Source organism: Ipomoea triloba, chromosome 15, assembly GCF_003576645.1.
Source record: "Ipomoea triloba cultivar NCNSP0323 chromosome 15, ASM357664v1".
NCBI classification, from domain to species: Eukaryota; Viridiplantae; Streptophyta; class Magnoliopsida; order Solanales; family Convolvulaceae; genus Ipomoea; species Ipomoea triloba.
Genome location: NC_044930.1, coordinates 781,136 through 801,989, shown reverse-complemented (window position 1 = coordinate 801,989; position 20,854 = coordinate 781,136). Strand labels below are relative to the sequence as shown.

General features: G+C 35.6%; 1 protein-coding gene and 1 pseudogene across 3 annotated transcripts; both read left to right on the top strand.

Moving 5' to 3' along the window:
• Positions 1-392: 392 nt before the first annotated feature.
• LOC116006941 (GDSL esterase/lipase At5g03610-like) lies at positions 393-9,513 on the top strand. 3 transcript variants are annotated; one of them, XM_031247472.1, is made up of 7 exons: positions 443-475; positions 4,120-4,148; positions 4,625-4,657; positions 4,755-4,982; positions 7,086-7,363; positions 8,075-8,381; positions 9,137-9,513. In XM_031247472.1, exons 2-7 carry the CDS (start codon positions 4,130-4,132, stop codon positions 9,352-9,354), a joined length of 1,083 nt encoding a protein of 360 aa, XP_031103332.1. In that variant the 5' UTR covers positions 443-475; positions 4,120-4,129; the 3' UTR covers positions 9,355-9,513. The 3 variants fall into 3 exon arrangements, with proteins under 3 accessions (XP_031103331.1, XP_031103333.1, XP_031103332.1); XM_031247471.1 differs by lacking the exons at positions 4,120-4,148; positions 4,625-4,657; positions 4,755-4,982 and adding an exon at positions 624-851 and having other exon boundaries at positions 393-540; XM_031247473.1 differs by lacking the exons at positions 4,120-4,148; positions 4,625-4,657; positions 4,755-4,982; ... (1 more) ...; positions 8,075-8,381; positions 9,137-9,513 and adding exons at positions 624-851; positions 1,808-2,079; positions 2,666-2,972; positions 3,439-3,811 and having other exon boundaries at positions 395-540.
• A 1,720-nt stretch (positions 9,514-11,233) lies between these two features.
• The window catches only part of LOC116006749, a 12,626-nt pseudogene continuing 3,005 nt past the window's right edge, over positions 11,234-20,854 (top strand).

Below are 20,854 nucleotides of genomic sequence, written 5' to 3'. Positions count from 1 at the left end.
TATAAAAAATTAAAGATTTTAAGTTCATACCTCATCTCAATCAGAATTGACATAATTGTAGTTAGACCTACTTTAAGTGGGACTCCCCATATTAGAGTAGGATGTGAGTTGGGCTCCGGGGCACAGTAAGGTGGGAGATTAATTGAAAAGTTACTTATGCAATTCATGATTTACCATATTTAGATACTTCAAGTGCGGAATCCTGCGAGTTAGGAATAATTTGAAAAAACTATGTATCACAAACAAAGTTGTTTTTTTTTTTTTTGTTTTTTTTTTTTGAGAAAACAAACAAAGTTATTTTGTCATTAACACCTTTTTCAGTGCGATTGGAATGGGCCAATTGATTTTTTTTTTTTTTTTTTTTTGCAAGCGCCAATTCATAGTTGATACCCACATATACCAAACTTAAAGCCCAACTCGATACTGCCAATTCCTAGTGCTTCTTCATTCCCAGTTCCCCACCTTCAAAGCTCTGCAATATCCCTCACATGAAGCTCTCTAAACCTCTCTTCTTCTCCTTCATCTTTCTCCTCACTTTCGGTGCGTATTTCTCCATGGTTCTTTTCTTTCCTTCTTCCAATTCATCCCAGAATATATAAATATTCATCTGTTTGTGGTTTCAGGCAATCCCGGCGGTGTTTATGCTTCCGATGCAGGCTATAATGACAGCAAGAAGAACGGAATAAATGGGTTCCGACCCACCAAACTGTTTGTGTTCGGAGATTCTTATTCCGACACCGGGAACTACCGGAAATTGGAGTCGTTTTCTTGGAAGCAGCCTTATGGCATCACCTTCCCCGGAAAGCCTTTCGGCCGCTTCTCTGACGGCCGTGTTCTCACTGATTATATTGGTATGTATTCACACTCCAAATCACAGTTGATATAACTTTTATATTTGAAGTTACGAGAGAAATTAGTTTAGTTCAGTCACTGATTATATAAAGTCTCATTAATTTAATTGGGTCTTTAATCAAGTTATTTTATATACATCAATTTAAAATCGTGTGATATTTAATAGAGACATTTTTTAAAACAATTATTTCAAGGTGTTTGTACGCGTAAATGGTTTTGGAACTAGTAGGATGTTTAATTGGACCATTCTTATTGCATAACGCGTGAGGTGAGACCATGATTGTCTACATATGCTCATCATCCTGTCCGTATATACTTTAATATGTGGCTGTAAAACTTGCACTATTTAGTTATTGGTCAGCACTTACCTTATATGGCCAAAGCACTGTTACATAAGTTGTCTGTCGGTCGATCTGTGTCATTTTATAAGTAGTGGAACTAAAAGATGAATATATGATAAAGATATAGATAGGATAAGATATGAAAAAGATATCAAAATTATTTGTGACATGATGAGTGTTGATGACCCACTTTCTTTAGCTTGAAAACCTTTTCTTTCCCAACATTCCAAATTAAGTTAAACTTGGTAACCATAAAATATTGAAGTGAATCTCATGTGAGACTATCTCACGAATTTTTATCTGTGAGATGGATCAGATTATGATGAAAATATAATATTTGTGTTGCAAAATGCAATACTAAGTAGAAATAAATTATTTATTACTTATAAAAAAAAAGTGTAATATTAATTATGTATAAATTGTTACTTATGAGAGAAACTGTAAGTGTAATACTTATATTATGATAAAAATGTAATACTTTCGATGAAATATGTAATATTTTTAAATTAAAATGTAATATTAAGAGTCCAAAAGTTTCATGATGAAAATTTCAATACTCATGTAAAAAAATAATATTTATAAACAAATTCGACTCATCTCACTGATGAACACAGCTGAATTCTTGGGAGTGAAGTCTCCCACACCGTTCAGATGGATGAAGCATGCTCAACATCGGCTGCAATATGGTATGAACTTTGCATTTGGCGGCACCGGCGTGTTTGATACATTTATTCCGGGGCTGAACATGACAACACAGATTGAGTATTTGCAGAAACTGATTGATGATTCTGTGTATACAAACAGCGACTTGCAATCTTCCATGGCCTTACTTACCGTTTGTGGCAATGACTATATGGCCTATCTGTCCCTGGGTGGCACTAAAGAGGTATGGTAACTATGGTTGAAAAAATTGCTAGGCGTTCGGGGGTTTAGGTGGGGATTAATCGGCGCCTAGAGCTCGTGTATTTTTTATTTTAGTTTTAATTTTTAAAAATTTTATTTACATTTTTTTTTAAGACTTGATAATTATAAAGTATTTAATACTTTAATAGTTAATAGTAAAATATTAAATATTAACTTAAAAACATCAAGTTTGAACAATTTATGATTATTTTGCTCTGATATCATTTTTAGTGAAAATAACACATTTAAAAAAGAAGGGAACAATAGCTAATAGGTCGATTAGGGGCGACCTAATCGGTGCCTAGGAGGCTTAGGCGATCAGCGCCTAAGGGCTCTAGGCGGTCTAGTCGACTCCTAGCCTACCAGCTGCCTAAGCTAGGCCACTGATTATGGTGATACATTAGGCGGCCGGCCGGCCAGCGCCTAAGCACTGATTCGTGAAATTATAATAATTAGAGTTATCAAAACTGACTTAGCTTAACTTAGCTCGTGAGGTTGGCTTACTCTGCTTTGTTCGTCAAAAATTATCATGGATCAACGTTTATCTTGCATTATCTAAATATGAATAGGGTCTGCCGGGATACACAAGAAAAGTGATAAACCAGGTAGCTGCAGACATGAAGCACCTTCACAACATGGGAGTCAAGAAAGTGAGCGTCACGTCTATGCAACCCTTAGGTTGTCTTCCTAGAGCCACTGTGCATTCATCTCACCGGCAGTGCAACGAGAGCTTGAACGCAGGTGTGATGCTACACAACTCAATGTTGAAGGAAATGGTAGCGCGGCTGAACAGCCACACCCCTGACTCCCCTTACTTCATCCTCGACCTCTTTAACCCCTTCATCACCATCATGAAGCAAAAGAAACTCCCACAAGGTAACTCATTACTTTATTAGAGTAAATGAGGGACAATTTAATAAGCATGAAATTAATTTCAAAGTTTCTAATGTGATAACCTCATAGGTCATTACTTTATTAGAGTATATATGTAATTATATCTTTTAGAAAATGTATAAGCCAACGGACCGAATTGGGCTTGCCTGGTCACTGGACAAAAAGTAAAGTTCAGTTAGTTGTGTATGTGGTATAAAATGGGTTACTTCTAATGTGTCCATTGTAGTAAATGGATCAATCTAGCCCGGTCCAAACAGGTCCGACCTGGACTAGACTTCGAGTAATCCATTCATTTGACACTTTTTGTATAAGACAGGGTAGTCATAATCTGCTCATTATAGCAAATGGATCGTCCCAATGAGTTTATATTAGACTGGACTTTGGACTAATATGTCTATTTGACACCTCTAATAAGTGCTTGTTATTTTCTAATGGTGTGAATAAGCAGAAGGTAGTAGGAGGTTCGAGACGCCATTGAAGCCGTGTTGCGTGGGAGTAAGCAAGGAATATGACTGCTCCAATGTGGACAAGAAAGGGGTGAAGATGTACACGATGTGCAGTGATCCAAACGCGGCCTTCTTCTGGGACAGTGCTCACCCGACTCAGGCAGGGTGGTCGGCTGTTTATGATGCTTTGAAGGCTACTCTCCATGAACACTTGTTCTAGCTAGCTTTCAACATGGTTTTCATGAACTCCTCGTATTTTCACTTGTACCCCTAGATTTCTGTTTAGTCTATATTGGCCCTTTTTTGTTATATGAATTGAGATTGTATTTAATCGAGACTTTTGTTTCCTACTATATGATTTGGTACTCATTATTATGTTTGTTTGTGAACTTTTATTATTCTACCATTGAATTCAAATTCAATACGCACCCTCACATAGTAGGCTGAAAAAACTATGTATCAAAAAGATAAATTATATTAGAGTGAGATTTGTGTAGTCATTTTGCCATGCCCTTTAACACATTCTTCAATGTGATTTTGTGCAATAAAAGTTTATCATCAACTTCTATACTTCTGATTTAAGAGTGTATTATCAGCTATAATATAATTGGAATGGTCCCATAGTTGATGTACCCATATTAAGGCCCAACCCGATACCTCCAATTCCTTATGCTTCTTCATTCCATCCCTCACATGAAGCTCTCTAAACCTCTCTTCTGTCGGCAAATGGAGTTAGGCAACATCCATGCAGCAGCCAAATTAGGAAGTTGCCAACTTTGAACAAGAATGTTAGGTAGCCAAACTTTGTTGAACAAAATATTTATTGTTTGGTCCTTACATTTTAGGCTAATTACAAAATGACCCCAAATCTACAACTATAAATAGGGAGGTCATTTGTCATTCTAGTCATCCCAAATCATTCTATTCTTCCCTCATATACTAGAGATATTAGAGAGTTTGTTGAGTGTATTTCTCCTTCCTAGCAAGAGAGAATTATCCTTGTTTTCTCCTTGTTAGTTAGAGAGTGGTTGTAACTCCTATTTTCTCATAGTGAAATTCTTCTACCCTTGCCCGTGGTTTTTACCCTAATTTGTTTAGGGGTTTTCCACGTAAAATCTGTGCCTCATTTATTTTTCTTTCTCAAATTATTGTTGCAATCTGATCTATCCCACTTCCGCGGGCGCAACATCTTCTTCTCCTTCATCTTTCTCCTCACTATCGGTGCGTATTTCTCCATCATTCTTTTCTTTCCTTCTTCCAATTCATTCCAGAACATATAAAGATTCATCTGTTTTTTTGTTTCTTTTTGTGGTTTCAGGCAATCCCGCCGGTGTTCATGCTTCTGATGCAGGCTATAATGACAGCAAGAAGAACGGAATAAATGGGTTCCGACCCACCAAACTGTTTGTGTTCGGAGATTCGTATTCCGACACCGGAAACTACCGGAAATTGGAGTCGGTTTCTTGGAAGCAGCCTTATGGCTTCACCTTCCCCGGAAAGCCTTCCGGCCGCTTCTCCGACGGCCGCGTCATCACTGATTATATTGGTACGTATTATTTATGACAAAAACTTGTGTGTGATCTTAATTTGACCCTTTAATTGAGACATGTAAAAAGGTCTCACAGAAATGTTACATATTATGTATTATCTCTTCTGTTATGGGATCCACTGCACTGATTGATTGTGGAAACTTGAAAATCATTAAAAAGATTTGATTTTTATACGATAATAATTAGGAAATTATGATATTGTAATGTCTGATGTGAAATGATTTTTAGGTTAAAGAAGAGCCGGTATATATGACCTAGATTAGTGTGTGTACACATAGGGAAGCTAGCATGGTTTTTGTCTTCATTCTCCATTTGTATTCACACTCCATAATATGAATAATTTAGTTTGGTCACTTTGGTGGGTAAAGTCACATTTGATATGACTATTATAAAAGTATTGTTTTATATGCTTATGAAGTTATGAGAGAGGCTAGTTTAGTTCAGTCTCGATAGGATTTTACTAGGAGAAGTCTCTTGAAGGTATTGAGTTCAGTTACAGTACGTAGTTTTTTATAAGCGATTTTCTCAAATTAAAGTGTTATTTTATATAATTATATACATCTATTTAAAATTATAAGATAAATTAATTTAATTGTATTGTGTTTCCAATCAAGACAACTCTCTTAAGAGTGTTATTTTATGCTCATCAATTTAAAATCGTGTGATATTCCATAGAAACATTTTTAAAATAACTATTTATAGGGTATTTCTACGCGTAAATGGTTTTGGAACTAGTAGGATGTTTAATTGGACCATTCTTATTACATAACGTGTGAGGTGGGACCATAATGGTCTACATATGCTCATCATCATGTTTGTATACTTTATCTTTTTGCACATTTCAATTTTTTTGGTTCTTTTTGGTGGGTGGAATGGCATGGTGGGCTGCCTGCACGCCATGTACTCTATGCCATTTGAGGAGGTATATCATTTATCACAATTCATGATTTTATTCATAAAAAAAATGACAAAAACTTGTGTGAGACCGTCTCACCATGAGACGGGTCGGATCGGGTCGGGTCAAGATGCAAATGTAACACTTATATGCACACATGTCATATTTATATGCTCAAATGTAATACTAATCAGGAATAAAATTTTTGTTACTTATTAAGATAAATGTAATACTTTAAGAGAAAATACAATACTTTTACATTTCGATTTAAAAGTATTACATTTTTCCTCAAAAGTATTATATTTGTCCTTATAAGTGAGAGACACTTGTCAACATTACTTATTATGAAAAATGTATTACTTTTTCTCTTATAAGTAACAAAAATTGTATTTTTGATTAGTGTTATATTTGAGCATATAAGTGTGAGATTTACACATATAAGTATGACATTTGCATGGTACTTTGACCCGACCCGACCCGTCTCACGAATAAGGATCCGTGAGACGGTCTTACACAAGTGTGACCAAAAAAAAAAATTCGTTAATTTTTAAAATGAGTCAGAATAATAAAAAATGTGCAATATTTTAAAGTGATCTGAGAAGTTAAAACTTTCCATTATTGAATGCTTAAACGAACCTTTTGCTTTTTCCCATGCCATATCCAATTAAGAGTAACTATATATTGGCCTGTTTGGTAAATGACTGTTGGTTGTTTGGGTTAGAAGGTATGATTTGTTAATAACATTAGTTGATTGTAAAAAGTTAGCTGATTGGGTTGGCTGTTAACTGATAGCTATTTAGTATAAATTTTTTTCTCAAAAAGCTAATTGAAAATGCTGCTTTGATTAGCCTTTTGAATTTTAGTATTTTAGAGTTACAAAAAGCTTGTTAACCAAACAACTAATAGTGATCAAATAAGCCAAAATTAACTGATAGGCTAATTATTTACCAAACAGGACCATATCTTTTCTTCTAGATCGGTTCTTCTTTATCCTAAAGTAAACTTAGTTATCCGTCCGCATTTTGTGTACTTTAGCTCTGCTTGTAAGTGGGACTAAAAGACGAATATATGATAAAGTCATAAAGATATATATAGGATAAGATATGATGAGTAAGTGTTGACCCACTTTCTTCCTCTTGAATTTTTTTTTTTATTAGCATTTCAATTTTTAGAGGTGATTTGTTGCATATATGTGTGAAAACAGCTGAATTCTTGGGAGTGAAGTCTCCGACACCGTTCAGATGGATGAATCATGCTCAGCATCGGCTGCAATATGGTATGAACTTTGCATTTGGCGGCACCGGCGTGTTCGATACATTTATTCCGGCGGGGCTGAACATGACAACACAGATTGGGTTTTTGCAAAAACTGATTGATGATTCTGTGTATACAAACAGCGACTTGCAGTCTTCCATGGCCTTACTTACCGTTTGTGGCAATGACTATTTGGATTATCTATTAAGAGGTCGTGGCACTATAGAGGTATGATAAAAGCCATGCGTGACATTATAATAATTAGTGTTATCAAAACTGGCTTAACTTAGCTCGTGAAATTGGCTTGCTCTGCTCTGTTATGCTCATAAAAAATTATAGGGATCATGTCAAATAGACGCTCAAACTATACACAATTGTGCAATTAGGTCCTTCAACTTCAAAAAGCTCTAATTAAGCCCTCAAATTTGTTATTTTGTGACATCTAATTGCAGGTCAACTAGAATTTCGGCTAATTCCGGCGAAGTTCCGACTAACAAAGCCAAACCATTAACAACCGGTGGTCGCCATCTCCAGTTGACGGAGATGGCGACCAACTTGGTCGCTTTCTCCACTGTCGAAGAAGGCGACCGTCCTTCTCTGGCCAGACGCCACCGGCGACAGTGACGATCGTCAGTTGTTGATGGTTTGGCTTTGTTCGTCGGAACTTCGCTGAAGTTGGTCAGAATTTTAGTTGACCTGCAATTACTGGTTAAAAATAGGTTAGAGAGTTTATTTGCTCTAAAATAACAAGTTTGAGGGTCTAATTAGAGCTTTTTGAAGTTAAAGTCAGGGTCGAATTGCACAATTCAGTATAGTTTGAATGTCTGACCCTTATTCTAAAATTATACCATAAATCATAATTCATCTTGCATTATAGACGTTACTTCAAAATAACATTTAACCTATTATGTATCTAAAGTTAACAAATTATGTGTACAGGATCTGGTGCCATACACCAAAAAAGTGGTAAACCAGGTAGCTACAAACATGAAGCGCCTCCACAGCATGGGAGTCAAGAAAGTGAGCGTCACGTCTATGGAACCCATAGGCTGTCTTCCTGGTGAGACTGCCAATTCATCTTTTCGACAGTGCAACGACAACTTGAACTCTGTTGTCATGTTGCACAACTCAAAGTTGCAGAAAATGGTGGCGCGGCTGAACAGCCAGACCCCCGACTCCCCTTACTTCATCCTCGACCTCTTTAGCCCCTTCATCACCATCTTCAAGCAAAAGAAACTCCCTCAAGGTAATTTATTTCATTGCATTCAACGTTCAATATGTGCTCAAGGTGTCAAACGGGTAGTAATTATAATTAGTATGATAGTTAAGCAGTTAGCTAGCTAAATAGTGAATGTGCGACAATTTAATAGGCATAAAATTAATTTCAAAATTTTTAATGTGATAATCCCAAAGGTTATTATAGACCGAATAAGGCTTGTCGGGTCAATGCACAAAAAGTAATGTATGTAGTATAAAATGAGTTAGTTTTAGTGTACCCATTGTAGTAAATGGATCGATTTGACCCGGTCCAAACAGGTCCGACATAGACTAGACTTCGGGTAACGGTAAATCATTGTATGCACCATGGTCCACATAGTGTTGTGTGGATCATAACAAAAAGTACATTTTTTATATACTAAATGTACATTATTTGTGTACTGAATGTACATTCAGTACACAAATAATGTACATCCCTGAATAAAATGTACATATTTAATTAATATATTAAAAGTAAATTATTTTTATATTAAATGTACATTATTTGATAGTATGGTTCAGGCAATAATGATTGTCGGGTAACCCATCTATTTGGCACTTTTTGTATAAAACGGGCTAGTCATAGTTTGCTCATTATAGCAAATAGACGGTCCAAATCTGACCCAAATGAGTTCACATTGGACTGGACTTTAGGGTAATCCATCCATTTGACACCTCAATTATGTGTTTAAAATGTCAGCAAACTTTCTAACCTTAATATTTTCGAATGGTGTGAATGAGCAGAAGGTAGTACGAGGTTCGAGACGCCATTGAAGCCGTGTTGCGTGGGAGTAAGCAAGGGATATGATTGTGCCAATGTGGACCAGAAAGGGGTGAAGATGTACAAGATTTGCAGTGATCCAAACGTGGCCTTCTTTTGGGACAGATCTCACCCAACTCAGGCAGGGTGGTCGGCTGTTTATGAATCTTTGAAGGCTACTCTCCATGAACACTTGTTCTAGCTTTCAACATGGTTTTCATGAACTCCTCGTATTTTCACTTGTACCCCTAGATTACCGTTTAGTCTATATTGACCCCTTTTGTTATATGAATTCAGGTTGTGTTTATTTGAGACATTTGGGGTCTGTTTACTAACATAAAATTGTTTTATGTTTTCTGTTTTTCAATTTTTCAGTTTTCATTCTCTGTTTTCGGTTTAGAAAACTTGTTTACTAACACTTATTTTTTCAAATTTATTTTTTCAAATTAATGTTATAAAATTAACAATAAGTTTAATTTCGAGTTATTTTTAGAACTTACATTTGATATCCGGACCAAATTTATATATGTATATAACATAAATATAAATATATTTGAACCAATAATCTATTAAGTTCACAAAAAAATTAGTTTAGATAATATTAATATTTTTTGAGCTAATATTTAAAATATGTTTGGATATATTCATTTGAATGACATGTATGTAATATATAATTTTTATTTTGAATTCTAATATAGTAATATATGTGTGAAATTTCGATATCTGATATCTGGACTAAAATCAATAATCAATTGAGTTCAATCAAAATATAAAGTGTGGTATAGATTTCAATTTTTAATTTAGATAATGTGAATGATGTATAATTTTAAGCACAATCAAATAAGTAATGTTTAAATAAATAATGTAAATAGAAAAGATAGAAGATAATGATAAGTAAAAGAAAATGATAATAAATGTAATCATAGTAATGAATAAATATGTAAGTGATAATTGTGAGAATGTGGTTATAATGACATATAGTCTAATAGATAATAGCTGATGCTGTTTTTCATTTAGAAAACAGTTTTTTATAGTGTTTCAGTTTTCTAGAAAATTGAAAAATTATTTCTTGTTTTCAAAATAGAAAACTGTGTTAGTAAACATGTTTTCTGTTTTCTGTTCTCCAGTTTTCAAAATTTCCAGAAAATTAGAGAAAATTTTCAGTTAGTAAACACACCCTTGTATTCTACTATACGATTATCATGTTTGTTTGCCAATTTTTGTTATCCTGCCATTGAATTCAAATCCAATGCACACCATTAAATAGTAACGATAGATTTTCGTTATCATTCAAAAAAAAAAAAAAGAATCAATCAAATCATCTCAGATGTTTTTTTTTTTTAAATGTACTTTGTTGAATTTTATTGAATTTATAATTGGAGGGATTATAAGTATACAAAAATAGTAAAAGCGTTGGAAGTATAAACATTGTGAATCCAAGAGTAAAAAAATCCCTTTTTTTTTAATGAATAAAGTCCAATTCCCAAATAAGCCTTTCTTGATCGTCGACATTTCACCATAAACGTAATTAGACTATGATACCAAATTGCAGTATAACGTTGATAATATATGTGCTAATTAGGTGACAACAAGGTTACGTTCAATCAGGTAACTCTTGAATTGCATGTTTTGAGCATCTTCCTTATTAGGACTCTATGTATTTGAGTCAGATTATGATTCCCTATTCTAGTCTGCCCTGAGATTCTCTCATTATATATATCCCTATGTAATCTGTATCTTTGAACAATCTCATTCAATACAATTTATTCAGTTCTCATCTGGTATTAGTTAGCCAGGGTAATGTCTTCCTAATAGTCCTCGACTCATTATGCTCTTCTGATACACACACTAATTCTTGACATATAAACATAGTATGAGATTATATGCGTAATAATAACAAATCATTTTGTATCACATTTTTATAAATCAAAGATATGAGAGTTTCGTCCTGCCAGTTTTATAATTATCTTCCAAATCAATAAAATTCATCCAAATATATGGAATTTAATGCTATTCCTTCTATTTATTGAGAGACAATCCCCACATAATTCCATCACTTTTCTAGAGTTAGCATGACAAAAATGATTAACCGGAATAACTCCGTCCTCTTCTTCTTCTTCTTCAATTTGTGCCTGGTTTTTGCACTGCACAATGCCTCGAGCGACAATGAGAGAAAGGTATTATATATAAATTTTTTTCATTTTTACCCTTGCTTGGTCAATATCATTTTTTTAGTATTACTTACTCTATTATATTGCAGTATTTGTGTAGACATACTTTTTTTAATTTTGACTATTTGTATTAGCCATACATTGTGTATATGGGAGCATTGCCCGCGGGAGGATCCAAGGTTTCTTTGTCGGCTGTGCAGGACAACATTCTGTCCCAGGCAATTGGAGAGTAATATCATATTCCGAATCTACAATTATTCATTTCTATTATATATAAAGAAATTAAAAATATAATTTCATTAATTCTTCTTTGGTTTTGAATTGTATTCCAGTGAGAGAATAGCAATACAGTCCAAGATTCATAGCTATGGAAGAAGCTTTAATGCTTTGGCAGCATGGTTGCTGCCCCATGAAGCCAAAATATTATCCGGTACGAGGATATAATTTTAGGTCCTCAAAAGCAAACATTTTTATGAGATTACAACAATTTTTTGTTTCATTTTGGTTGATCATATCAATCATCACCCCTCACTAAATATTGCAGAAAGAAAGGGAGTTGTATCGGTGTTTCCGAGCATTAAACGAAAGCTTCATACCACGCATTCATGGGATTTCTTAGGAATGCCAACAACTGTGAAGAGAAATCTCCCAGTAGAAAGCGATATCATTGTAGGTCTCATCGATTCTGGTAAGAAAACTCTTGCATATTAACAAACAAAATCGTAAAATAGTATAAAGGGCGATTAAAAAATTCATGATTTCTGACCATCAAACGATGGTCAAATCAATTTTCTGACCATGTTGAATTTGTTTGCTTTTATTTTATGTTGGTAGGAATATATATTGACTCACCAAGCTTCAATGATAAGGGAATTGGTCCTCCTCCTGCAAAATGGAAGGGTAGATGTCAAACCGGCTTAAATTTTGCAGGATGCAATAAGTATGTGTTTCGTCTTAACTAAAATTTTAAATTCATAATAAAATTACACATTTAATTTTGGACCCGAATTTTTATATGGTGGCAGTAAAGTTATTGGTGCCCAAGCCTTCAACCTACTTGATACCAATAACCAAACGAGTTCTCCGGCGGACTTCGAAGGCCACGGCACGCACACGGCTTCCACCGTCGCCGGCTCACTGCACCACGGCGCAAGCCTTTACGGGCTGCTCAACGGTACGGCCCGCGGCTGAGTGCCGGCGGCGCGGATAGCTATGTACAAGGCGTGCAACGACGGCGAGTGTGCGGACGTGGATATACTCGCGGCGTTTGACGCCGCCATTGCCGACGGCGTGGACATATTGTCGGTGTCCCTAGGCGGCTCCCCGTCGAACTACAACGAGGATCCGGTGGCGATCGGCTCCTTCCATGCGATGCAGAAGGGCATATTGACTTCTTGCTCGGCCGGAAACGAGGGAGAACGAGGGGTTGGACCAACGGTCACAAATGTGGCGCCGTGGATCTTCACGGTGGCCGCCGCTTCCACTGATCGGCACTTGGAGACCGATGTTGAATTGGGTGATGGACGAAAATTCCCCTTAAGCTCGTAACATATTCAAACTAATTTTAATTTAATTAAAAGTATTTTAAATATTGATAACCGTCAGCATAATTTCAGGTAAATCGGTCAGGCTTTAATTACATAATTTGTGTAGTTTAAGAACTCAATCCTATTATTTTTGAGTTCGATTGTCTAATTATAGTTTGATTTGTGACTTCATTTGACACTTATCCTTAATTTTAGTTATTGTCAAACTATTGTTGCTGGTATTAACAATAGTTTTTCCTTTTTAAGGGAGTTTCTCTCAACTTCTTTAACAGCAGTTCATTTCCACTCACAAGTGGAACACTAGCAAGCTTATCACTTCACGGTTTAGGCCGGTATGAAATTCTAAATCTCGATTTATTTTATACACGATACTATAATATTTTGTTAATATTATAGTACGTAAATGTTTTATTCTTTTTGACCAAATTAATACATGGGGAAACATTGTTGATACAGAAATTGTGACGAGGATACACTTGACGAGAGTAAGGTGAAAGGAAAAATTTTGTATTGCGTATCTCAGAACCGACAAGATAGTACTATAGAGAAGATGGGTGCAAAAGGAATTATCATTTCTGATCAAGTTTCCCTGCAAAACGCATTTCCCTTTAGAATACCAGCTAGTCTTGTCGAATTCCTAGAAATTGGTGATAAAATTGAAGCATATATCAACTCTACTAGGTAAGTTTCATGAGATTTTTTTACTGCTTGTAATTCAATATATCAGAAATGATATATCAAATAAATTACAGACAACCAACGGCAGTGATTCACCCAACAAAAAGTGTCGAGGTCAATGGGTCATTCATGGCTTCTTTTTCATCAAGAGGACCTCAATTTATAGCCCCCAATCTCCTAAAGGTCAGAACTTTAAACACGACCACTTTTGACATAAGCAAAATGGCTTCGTTTGAGTTCACAATGTAAGAATTAAAACTGAAGTATATGAAATATATAGGATCTAACCTCCAGCCATAGTTGTTTGTTTGATTGCCTGACTGAACTGTGCTGCTGCCTTTGCTTGAGCTTCCTAATTATTTTTCTCTCACTTGACTCAACTCTCTCAGATGGTGTATAAGACTGTATGTCAAGCAGTGAGGGGGATTTTGATGGCCTTTATATAGTTGCATTCCATCAATGCACTAATCATGAAAATTTTCCTATTCTTAATTATTTGCACCACTTTCTGAATAAGAACAAAACATAAATTAGTGGATCCCTAATTTAGGTGTTAGTGTATCCCTGATTTAAGGTCATAGTGGAGTTTAGTGGACTCATACTTTTGACCTTTTATTATTTGTTCTTACATTCTCCCACTTGGTGCAAATATCAAACTCAAAGTACAAGATAACACTAACCATAATGATATGTCCTCATTAGTGCGAGTAATATCTATTATGATTAAATGTAAACTGCCTTTAAGTACTTAATTAGGAAACAAGAAAAACTTAATGAAAATAAACCTTATGTTTATTTCAAATCCGACTGAAATATTTTCTCAATAAATTTAAAGTGTACATACTAGAATGAGAAAATTTCTGAATGCAAAAGAATTTCATTAAAACTGAATGTATATATACAAATTACAAATTGGGTGAAAGTCCCATCTTTTCAGCAAGATCCTTGAATTTAAATGGAGGCATGCCTTTAGTCAAGGGATCTGCTATCATCAACTCAGTACTAATGTGCTCAATGACCACAATTTCTCTTTTAACACGCTCCCTAATAGCTAAGAACTTGATGTCGATGTGTTTGCTTCGACTCCCACTTTTGTCGTTCTTAGTTAGGAAGACTGCAGCTGAGTTGTCACAATAGATTTTTAATGGCTTAGATATAGAATCCATAATCCTAAGTCCAGAGATGAAATTCTTAAGCCACACACCTTGCGAAGTAGCTTCGAAACAAGAAACGAACTCGGCTTCCATAGTAGAAGTAGTTATTAAAGATTGTTTAACACTTCTCCATGAGATAGCCCCACCAGCCATGATAAACACGTACCCAGAAGTCGATTTTCTAGAATCAACACAGCCAGCAAAGTCCGCATCAGAATATCCAATAACATCCAAGTTATCTGTCTGTCTAAATCCAAGCTTGTAATCTTTAGTACCTTTGAGGTACCTTAAAACTCTTTTTACAGCTCTCCAGTGGTCCATACCTGGATTTTGCAAATATCGTCCTAGCATTCCAACAGCAAAAGCAATGTCCGGTCTTGTACATACTTGAATGTATCCAAGGCACCCAACTGCTTCAGCATATGGAATAGTCTTCATGGATTCTTTCTCCAGGTCACTCTTAGGGCATTGATCCATATTGAATTTATCTCCTTTTGCTATGGGAGCTACATTTGGTGAACAATTTTTCATCTGAAATCTTTCTAAAACCTTGTTTATATAGGTTTCTTGCGATAGACCCAGTATGCCCCGGGATCTATCCCTATGAATCTTTATGCCAATGACATAAGATGCATTACCCATGTCCTTCATATCAAAGTTCTTAGAAAGGAATTGTTTCACGTCACGAAGCATCCCCATATCATTAGTGGCAAGCAAGATATCATCCACATATAAAACTAGAAAACAAATTTTGCTCCCACTCACCTTATGGTATATACAATGATCTGAGGGATTCTCAACAAAACCAAATGAAGAAATAACCCCATCGAACTTAATGTACCATTGGCGGGAGGCTTGTTTTAAGCCATATATGGATTTCTTAAGCTTGCATACTAAATTTTCACCATCTTTAGAAGAGAATCCTTCAGGTTGTTTCATGTAAACTTCCTCTTCTAGATCACCATTAAGAAAGGCAGTTTTCACATCCATTTGTTGCAATTCAAGATTAAAATGTGCAACTAAAGCCAAGATAATTCGAAGAGAATCTTTCTTTGATACAGGAGAAAAAGTCTCCTTGTAATCGATTCCTTCTTTTTGAGTAAATCCCTTAGCAACAAGTCTGGCCTTGTATCTTTCAATGTTACCTAATGAATCTCTTTTGGTTTTAAAAACCCATTTACAAGAAATAGCCTTGGCCCCATTAGGTAACTCATGAAGATCCCAAACTCCATTACTCTTCATGGAATTCATTTCATCTTTCATGGCTTCTAACCACAAATCAGAATGTTCACAATTTGTGGCTTGTGAAAAAGTTTCAGGATCATTTTCAGCTCCAATGTCAGATTCTTGTAGATACGATTCATAATAACTAGGTAATGCTGAACGTCTTATCCGAGTAGACCGTCTTAATGTTGGACCACCGATACCTTGAGAAGGTTGCGGGGCAACTACCTCTTCAGGAACTAAGGGTAGTTCTTGAATTGGTTCAGTCTGTATCGGTTCAGGAACTTGCTGTAATTCCTGAAATTGTTGAGTTTCAGCAACTTGTGGAATATCAATGGTAGGTTGTATAACCGCGGGTGTTAATGAAGGAACACTGCGTATAAGTACAACTCCATTAGATGACGTAGAAGGGTGAGAGTCGATATGATCAAAAGTAGGAACTAAGTTCTTAAATCGATCTCTCCCACTAATCAAGTCATCTTCAAGAAACTTAGCATTCCTTGATTCCACTATCCTAGTAGTATGTGATGGACAATAAAACCTATAACCCTTAGAAGATTGTGCGTATCCAATAAAGAAAGCACTAATTGTCCTCGGGTCAAGTTTCTTTTCTTGTGGATTGTATATTCTCACCTCAGACGGACATCCCCAAATACGCATATGATGCAAACTCGGTTTCCAACCTTTGAATAACTCAAAAGGTGTCTTAGGGACAGCCTTGGTAGGAACACGGTTTAATATATACGTTGCCGTCTTAAGTGCTTCAGTCCACAACGATTTTGGAAGTGTGGAGTTTATCAGCATACTCCGCACCATATCCAAAAGAGTCCGATTTCTTCTTTCAGCAACACCGTTTTGATCCGGAGATCCAGGCATGGTGTATTGGGCAATAATCCCATGCTCTTGAAGAAATTTAGCAAACGGTCCTAGTGCTTGTCCATTTTCAGTGTATCTACCATAATATTCACCACCTCTATCTGATCTAACTATTTGTATTTGCTTCTTGCATTGGTTTTCAACTTCAGCTTTAAATAATTTAAAGGCATCCAATGCTTCATGCTTATTATGAAGTAAATACACATAGGTAAATCTTGAGAAGTCATCAATAAAGGTGATGAAATATTTCTGACCATGCATGTCTATATCAGGACAACATATGTCAGTGTGAATAATTTCCAACAATGTTGAACTTCTATTGGCACCTTTCTTTGACTTGTTTGTCTGCTTACCCTTAACGCAGTTAATGCAAGTCTCAAAATCAGTATAGTCTAGAGTAGAAAGTACTCCATCCTTTACTAATCTTTTAATACGCTCAAGGGAGATATGACCTAATCTCCGATGCCATAACATTGAGGAGTTTTCGTTAATACTGCATCGTTTAGTGCCGTTTTGAACATGTAAAGAATTATAAATTGAAACATTCTTTAAGTTAAGACGATAAAGACCATCAGATAATGTACCAGTGCCAATACAAGCAGAATTATGAAATAACTTGAAATACTTGGCATTAAATTCAAATTTAAATCCAAAGGGTACAAGTCTAGAAACTGAAATTAAGTTCCTAGAGAAACTAGGAACATAGAATGTCTTATCTAGCGTCAAAACAAAACCATTATTCAAAACTAAAGTACAAACTCCGACAGCTTCTACAGGTGATGCAATCTTGTTTCCAGAGAAGATGCTACACTCAGTTCCCGTTGGCTGTCTCAGATTTGTCATAGCCTGCAAGGAGTTTGCAATGTGGATTGTTGAACCAGAGTCAATCCACCAAGAATTAGTATTAACTTCTAACATATTGGATTCAAAACATACAAAAGAAGAGGAAACATTACCTTTTTGGGACATCCACTTCTTGAATTTGATACAGTCCTTCTTCATGTGTCCCTTCTTTTTACAAAAGAAACACTTCTGTATCTTCTTAATGTCAGCTTTTGGGGGCAGTTTGCCCTTAGTTGCTACGGTGGATCCCTTGGACTTTCCAGATTTTCTTTTATACTTTGTTGTGGCCATTAGAGCGTTTTCCCCAATCTCAGTCATAAGCCTTTGTTCTTCTTGCGCACACATGGTTATCAACTCATTGATAGACCAATCTACTTTATGTGTGTTGTAAGAAATCTTAAAGGGGCTATATTCTTGAGGAAGGGTATTAAGTGCAAAATGCACCACAAAAGTATCTGGTAAAATGATTTCCAGCTTCTTTAGTTGAGCTGCAATATCCCTTACTTGCATGATGTGTTTACGCGTGCCCTTAACAGTGGTAAGACGAAGATTGATAAATCGCATTATTAGAGTACTTGCCGATGATTTCTTTGAGTCAACAAATTGATCATCAATGGCCTTGAGCAGAGGCTTGGTTTTCTGAATTTCCTCAATGGAACCACGAATTTCTCTCGAAATTTTTGACTTAATGAGGTGCACACATAACCGATTGGATCTCTCCCATCGTGCACGAAGCTGCTTGGCTTCGTCAGTGCTTTCTGTAGTAACCTCGGAGGGTTCCTCATTCAGAACAGCGTAATCTAACTCTAATAATCCCAAATGTAGGAGAATAGCATCTTTCCATTCTTTGTGATTATCGTCGTTAAGCAAAGGAACATCAATAGTTATAGTTTGAGTGACGGGTAGAGTTGCTGTAAAGAGTAACAATGAATGCTTGGTTAGAATATTTTTTTTTTTTTTTTTTTGAGGCAAAAAAATATAGAGAGAGAGACTGAAGTGCATATTGTTACCAATGTAAGTTATGCAAAAGATAGACTCGTATGCCATAAAAATTGCCTGTGGGCTAAATTTTTACGCACAATGAATCCATCAAGACTGAATGGTGGAAATAGAATGGGTACGATTTTATTTGATTTTTTTTTTTTTACCCTTAATGACAAAACTACCAAACTATATGCCGATACATAATCCCTGTGGGCAAATTATGATCATAGTTTCGTATTTCATCCTAATTAACACTACAAATACAACAAAATTGCCTGTGGGCGAAATTTTATCATATTACGCAGAGTTAACCACAATATTCTTGCCTTAAATTTATGTGAGTAAAACTTAAGATGTAATTTTGGTAAATTGAAGATGCTGTGGCTACTCTTTAATCGACCAAAATTAAATATTATCACATTGGCAAGAAAATCCTAACAAACAAATTGAACCAAATCATGATAGACAATCCTTAGGTATACTCCCAGGAAAGTTGGTAGGTGCTAAGGCTCCTTTAAAAACCAACTCCTTAGACAGAGTAGCGTCGCAAGGGAACTAGTAGCAATATGACTGAAGGCACTATGACAGTTTCAGCCAGCAAGGCGTTTTAAGCCAAGGCCATATAACTAGTATTCTTCCCCAAGAAACTTCCCTAATTCATGTGTTTTCATATTTGAAGTAAAATCGTTTGAGAGATCTATAAGATTGTGAGTTCACCTATGGATAAGGCTTTTAAAAGGGTGAACTATCTTTGGTTCTTTAATGTGCCCTTAAATAGACACAACTGAAGAGTAATAATATGCTTAATCTATCCTTAAAGGCACTAAATTCACCTAAAAGGCACTATATCATGCATAATAAACATTTAATTCAGACCTAGAAGGCTCTAAATTCATCCTTAAAGAACATGCTTTTCTAAAGGAATAATTATAACAGTCAAACAATCATTGCAAATAAAGATACATAGCATGCTCAGATTATGCATATTATTAACTCATACTTCATAATTAAATTGCAATACTTAAGGCAATTTAATATAATCCTGAATATTAAATTAAAATTCAAATCACAAATGTAAACTTAATATTTGTTCAAAATTGAATATAATTTAATAGTAAATCAATGAGGAATTAAATTGAACAATTAAATATAGAAGAAGCTCAAATATGATGTAGGAAAATACTATAGCAAGCCCATATATAATTATAGTGAGCCCAAAAGTTAAAGCATGTCCAAATGACTTAAACAATCTAAATGGGCCCAATTATATTTTTTTTTTTTTTATAAGTATAATAGGCTTGGCCGAATTGGGCCAAACCCAAACTAATACAATTTCCCATTATCATTCTTCTTCCACTAGTTCAATAATAAATAGGCCCAAGCCTATAAACCATAATATAGGCCATTATAATATTGGCCCAAGCCCATAAACCTTACACCATTATGATGTTCATTAATAAACTTATCTAAGTCCATAATCCATAGTATATTAGTATACTCCATCTGCCAAACTAAACCTAACAGCCACAATATTTCATCCACAGTCGCACAAGAGGGAGAGTAACGGACAGAAGAGAGAGAAAAAGAGAATCGCGGAGAGAGAGAGAGTCGCGGAGAGGAGAGAGAGTCGGAAAGCAGCACCGCCACCGCCTTCTCTTCTCCCTTGCCGACGCCATCACCGATCGGAGGAAGATGTCGCCGCCGGAGCAGAGGTCGGCCCGAGCCAACGCCACTGTTGGCGAAGGGACCGGAAGATCGCCGGAGGAACTCGCCACCGCCACTGGCCACGCCGCTGGCCACGCTCACCACCGCTAACAGACGCCATCGCCACCGCCGACACGCACCGGCATGTCTCCGCGGTCGTGAATAAATTTTGCGGTAGGTTTATTTTATAATATTTATTTCGAAATTGGTTCATTCATATTTCGAAAAACACATAACAATATTTTCGAATAAATTTTCATGTATGTATATACACATATGAAAACTAGATATAAATGTATATGTGGATACGGAAAATATTACTACTTAATATGCAAATATTGAGCAGAAATTTGCTTCTATATGTGTACATATATTAAATCCAAATATATATGTACTGTAAAAGCAAAGCACAAATATATATATGTATGCTTTTAATATAATAAATATATTCATATTGCATACACATTCAAACTAATAACTAGGCAGAGATTATATTTTGCTCTGATACCAACTGTAAGAAT

What these genes read in the sequence shown, in the direction of transcription:
- LOC116006941 (XM_031247471.1), top strand. Translation starts at nt 489, where the DNA reads ATGAAGCTCTCTAAACCTCTCTTCTTCTCCTTCATCTTTCTCCTCACT. An exon ending in GAGGTCGTGGCACTATAGAG is followed by an intron (nt 7,364 to 8,074) that starts GTATGATAAAAG and finishes TTATGTGTACAG; the next exon opens with GATCTGGTGCCATACACCAA. An exon ending in GCAAAAGAAACTCCCTCAAG is followed by an intron (nt 8,382 to 9,136) that starts GTAATTTATTTC and finishes GTGAATGAGCAG; the next exon opens with AAGGTAGTACGAGGTTCGAG.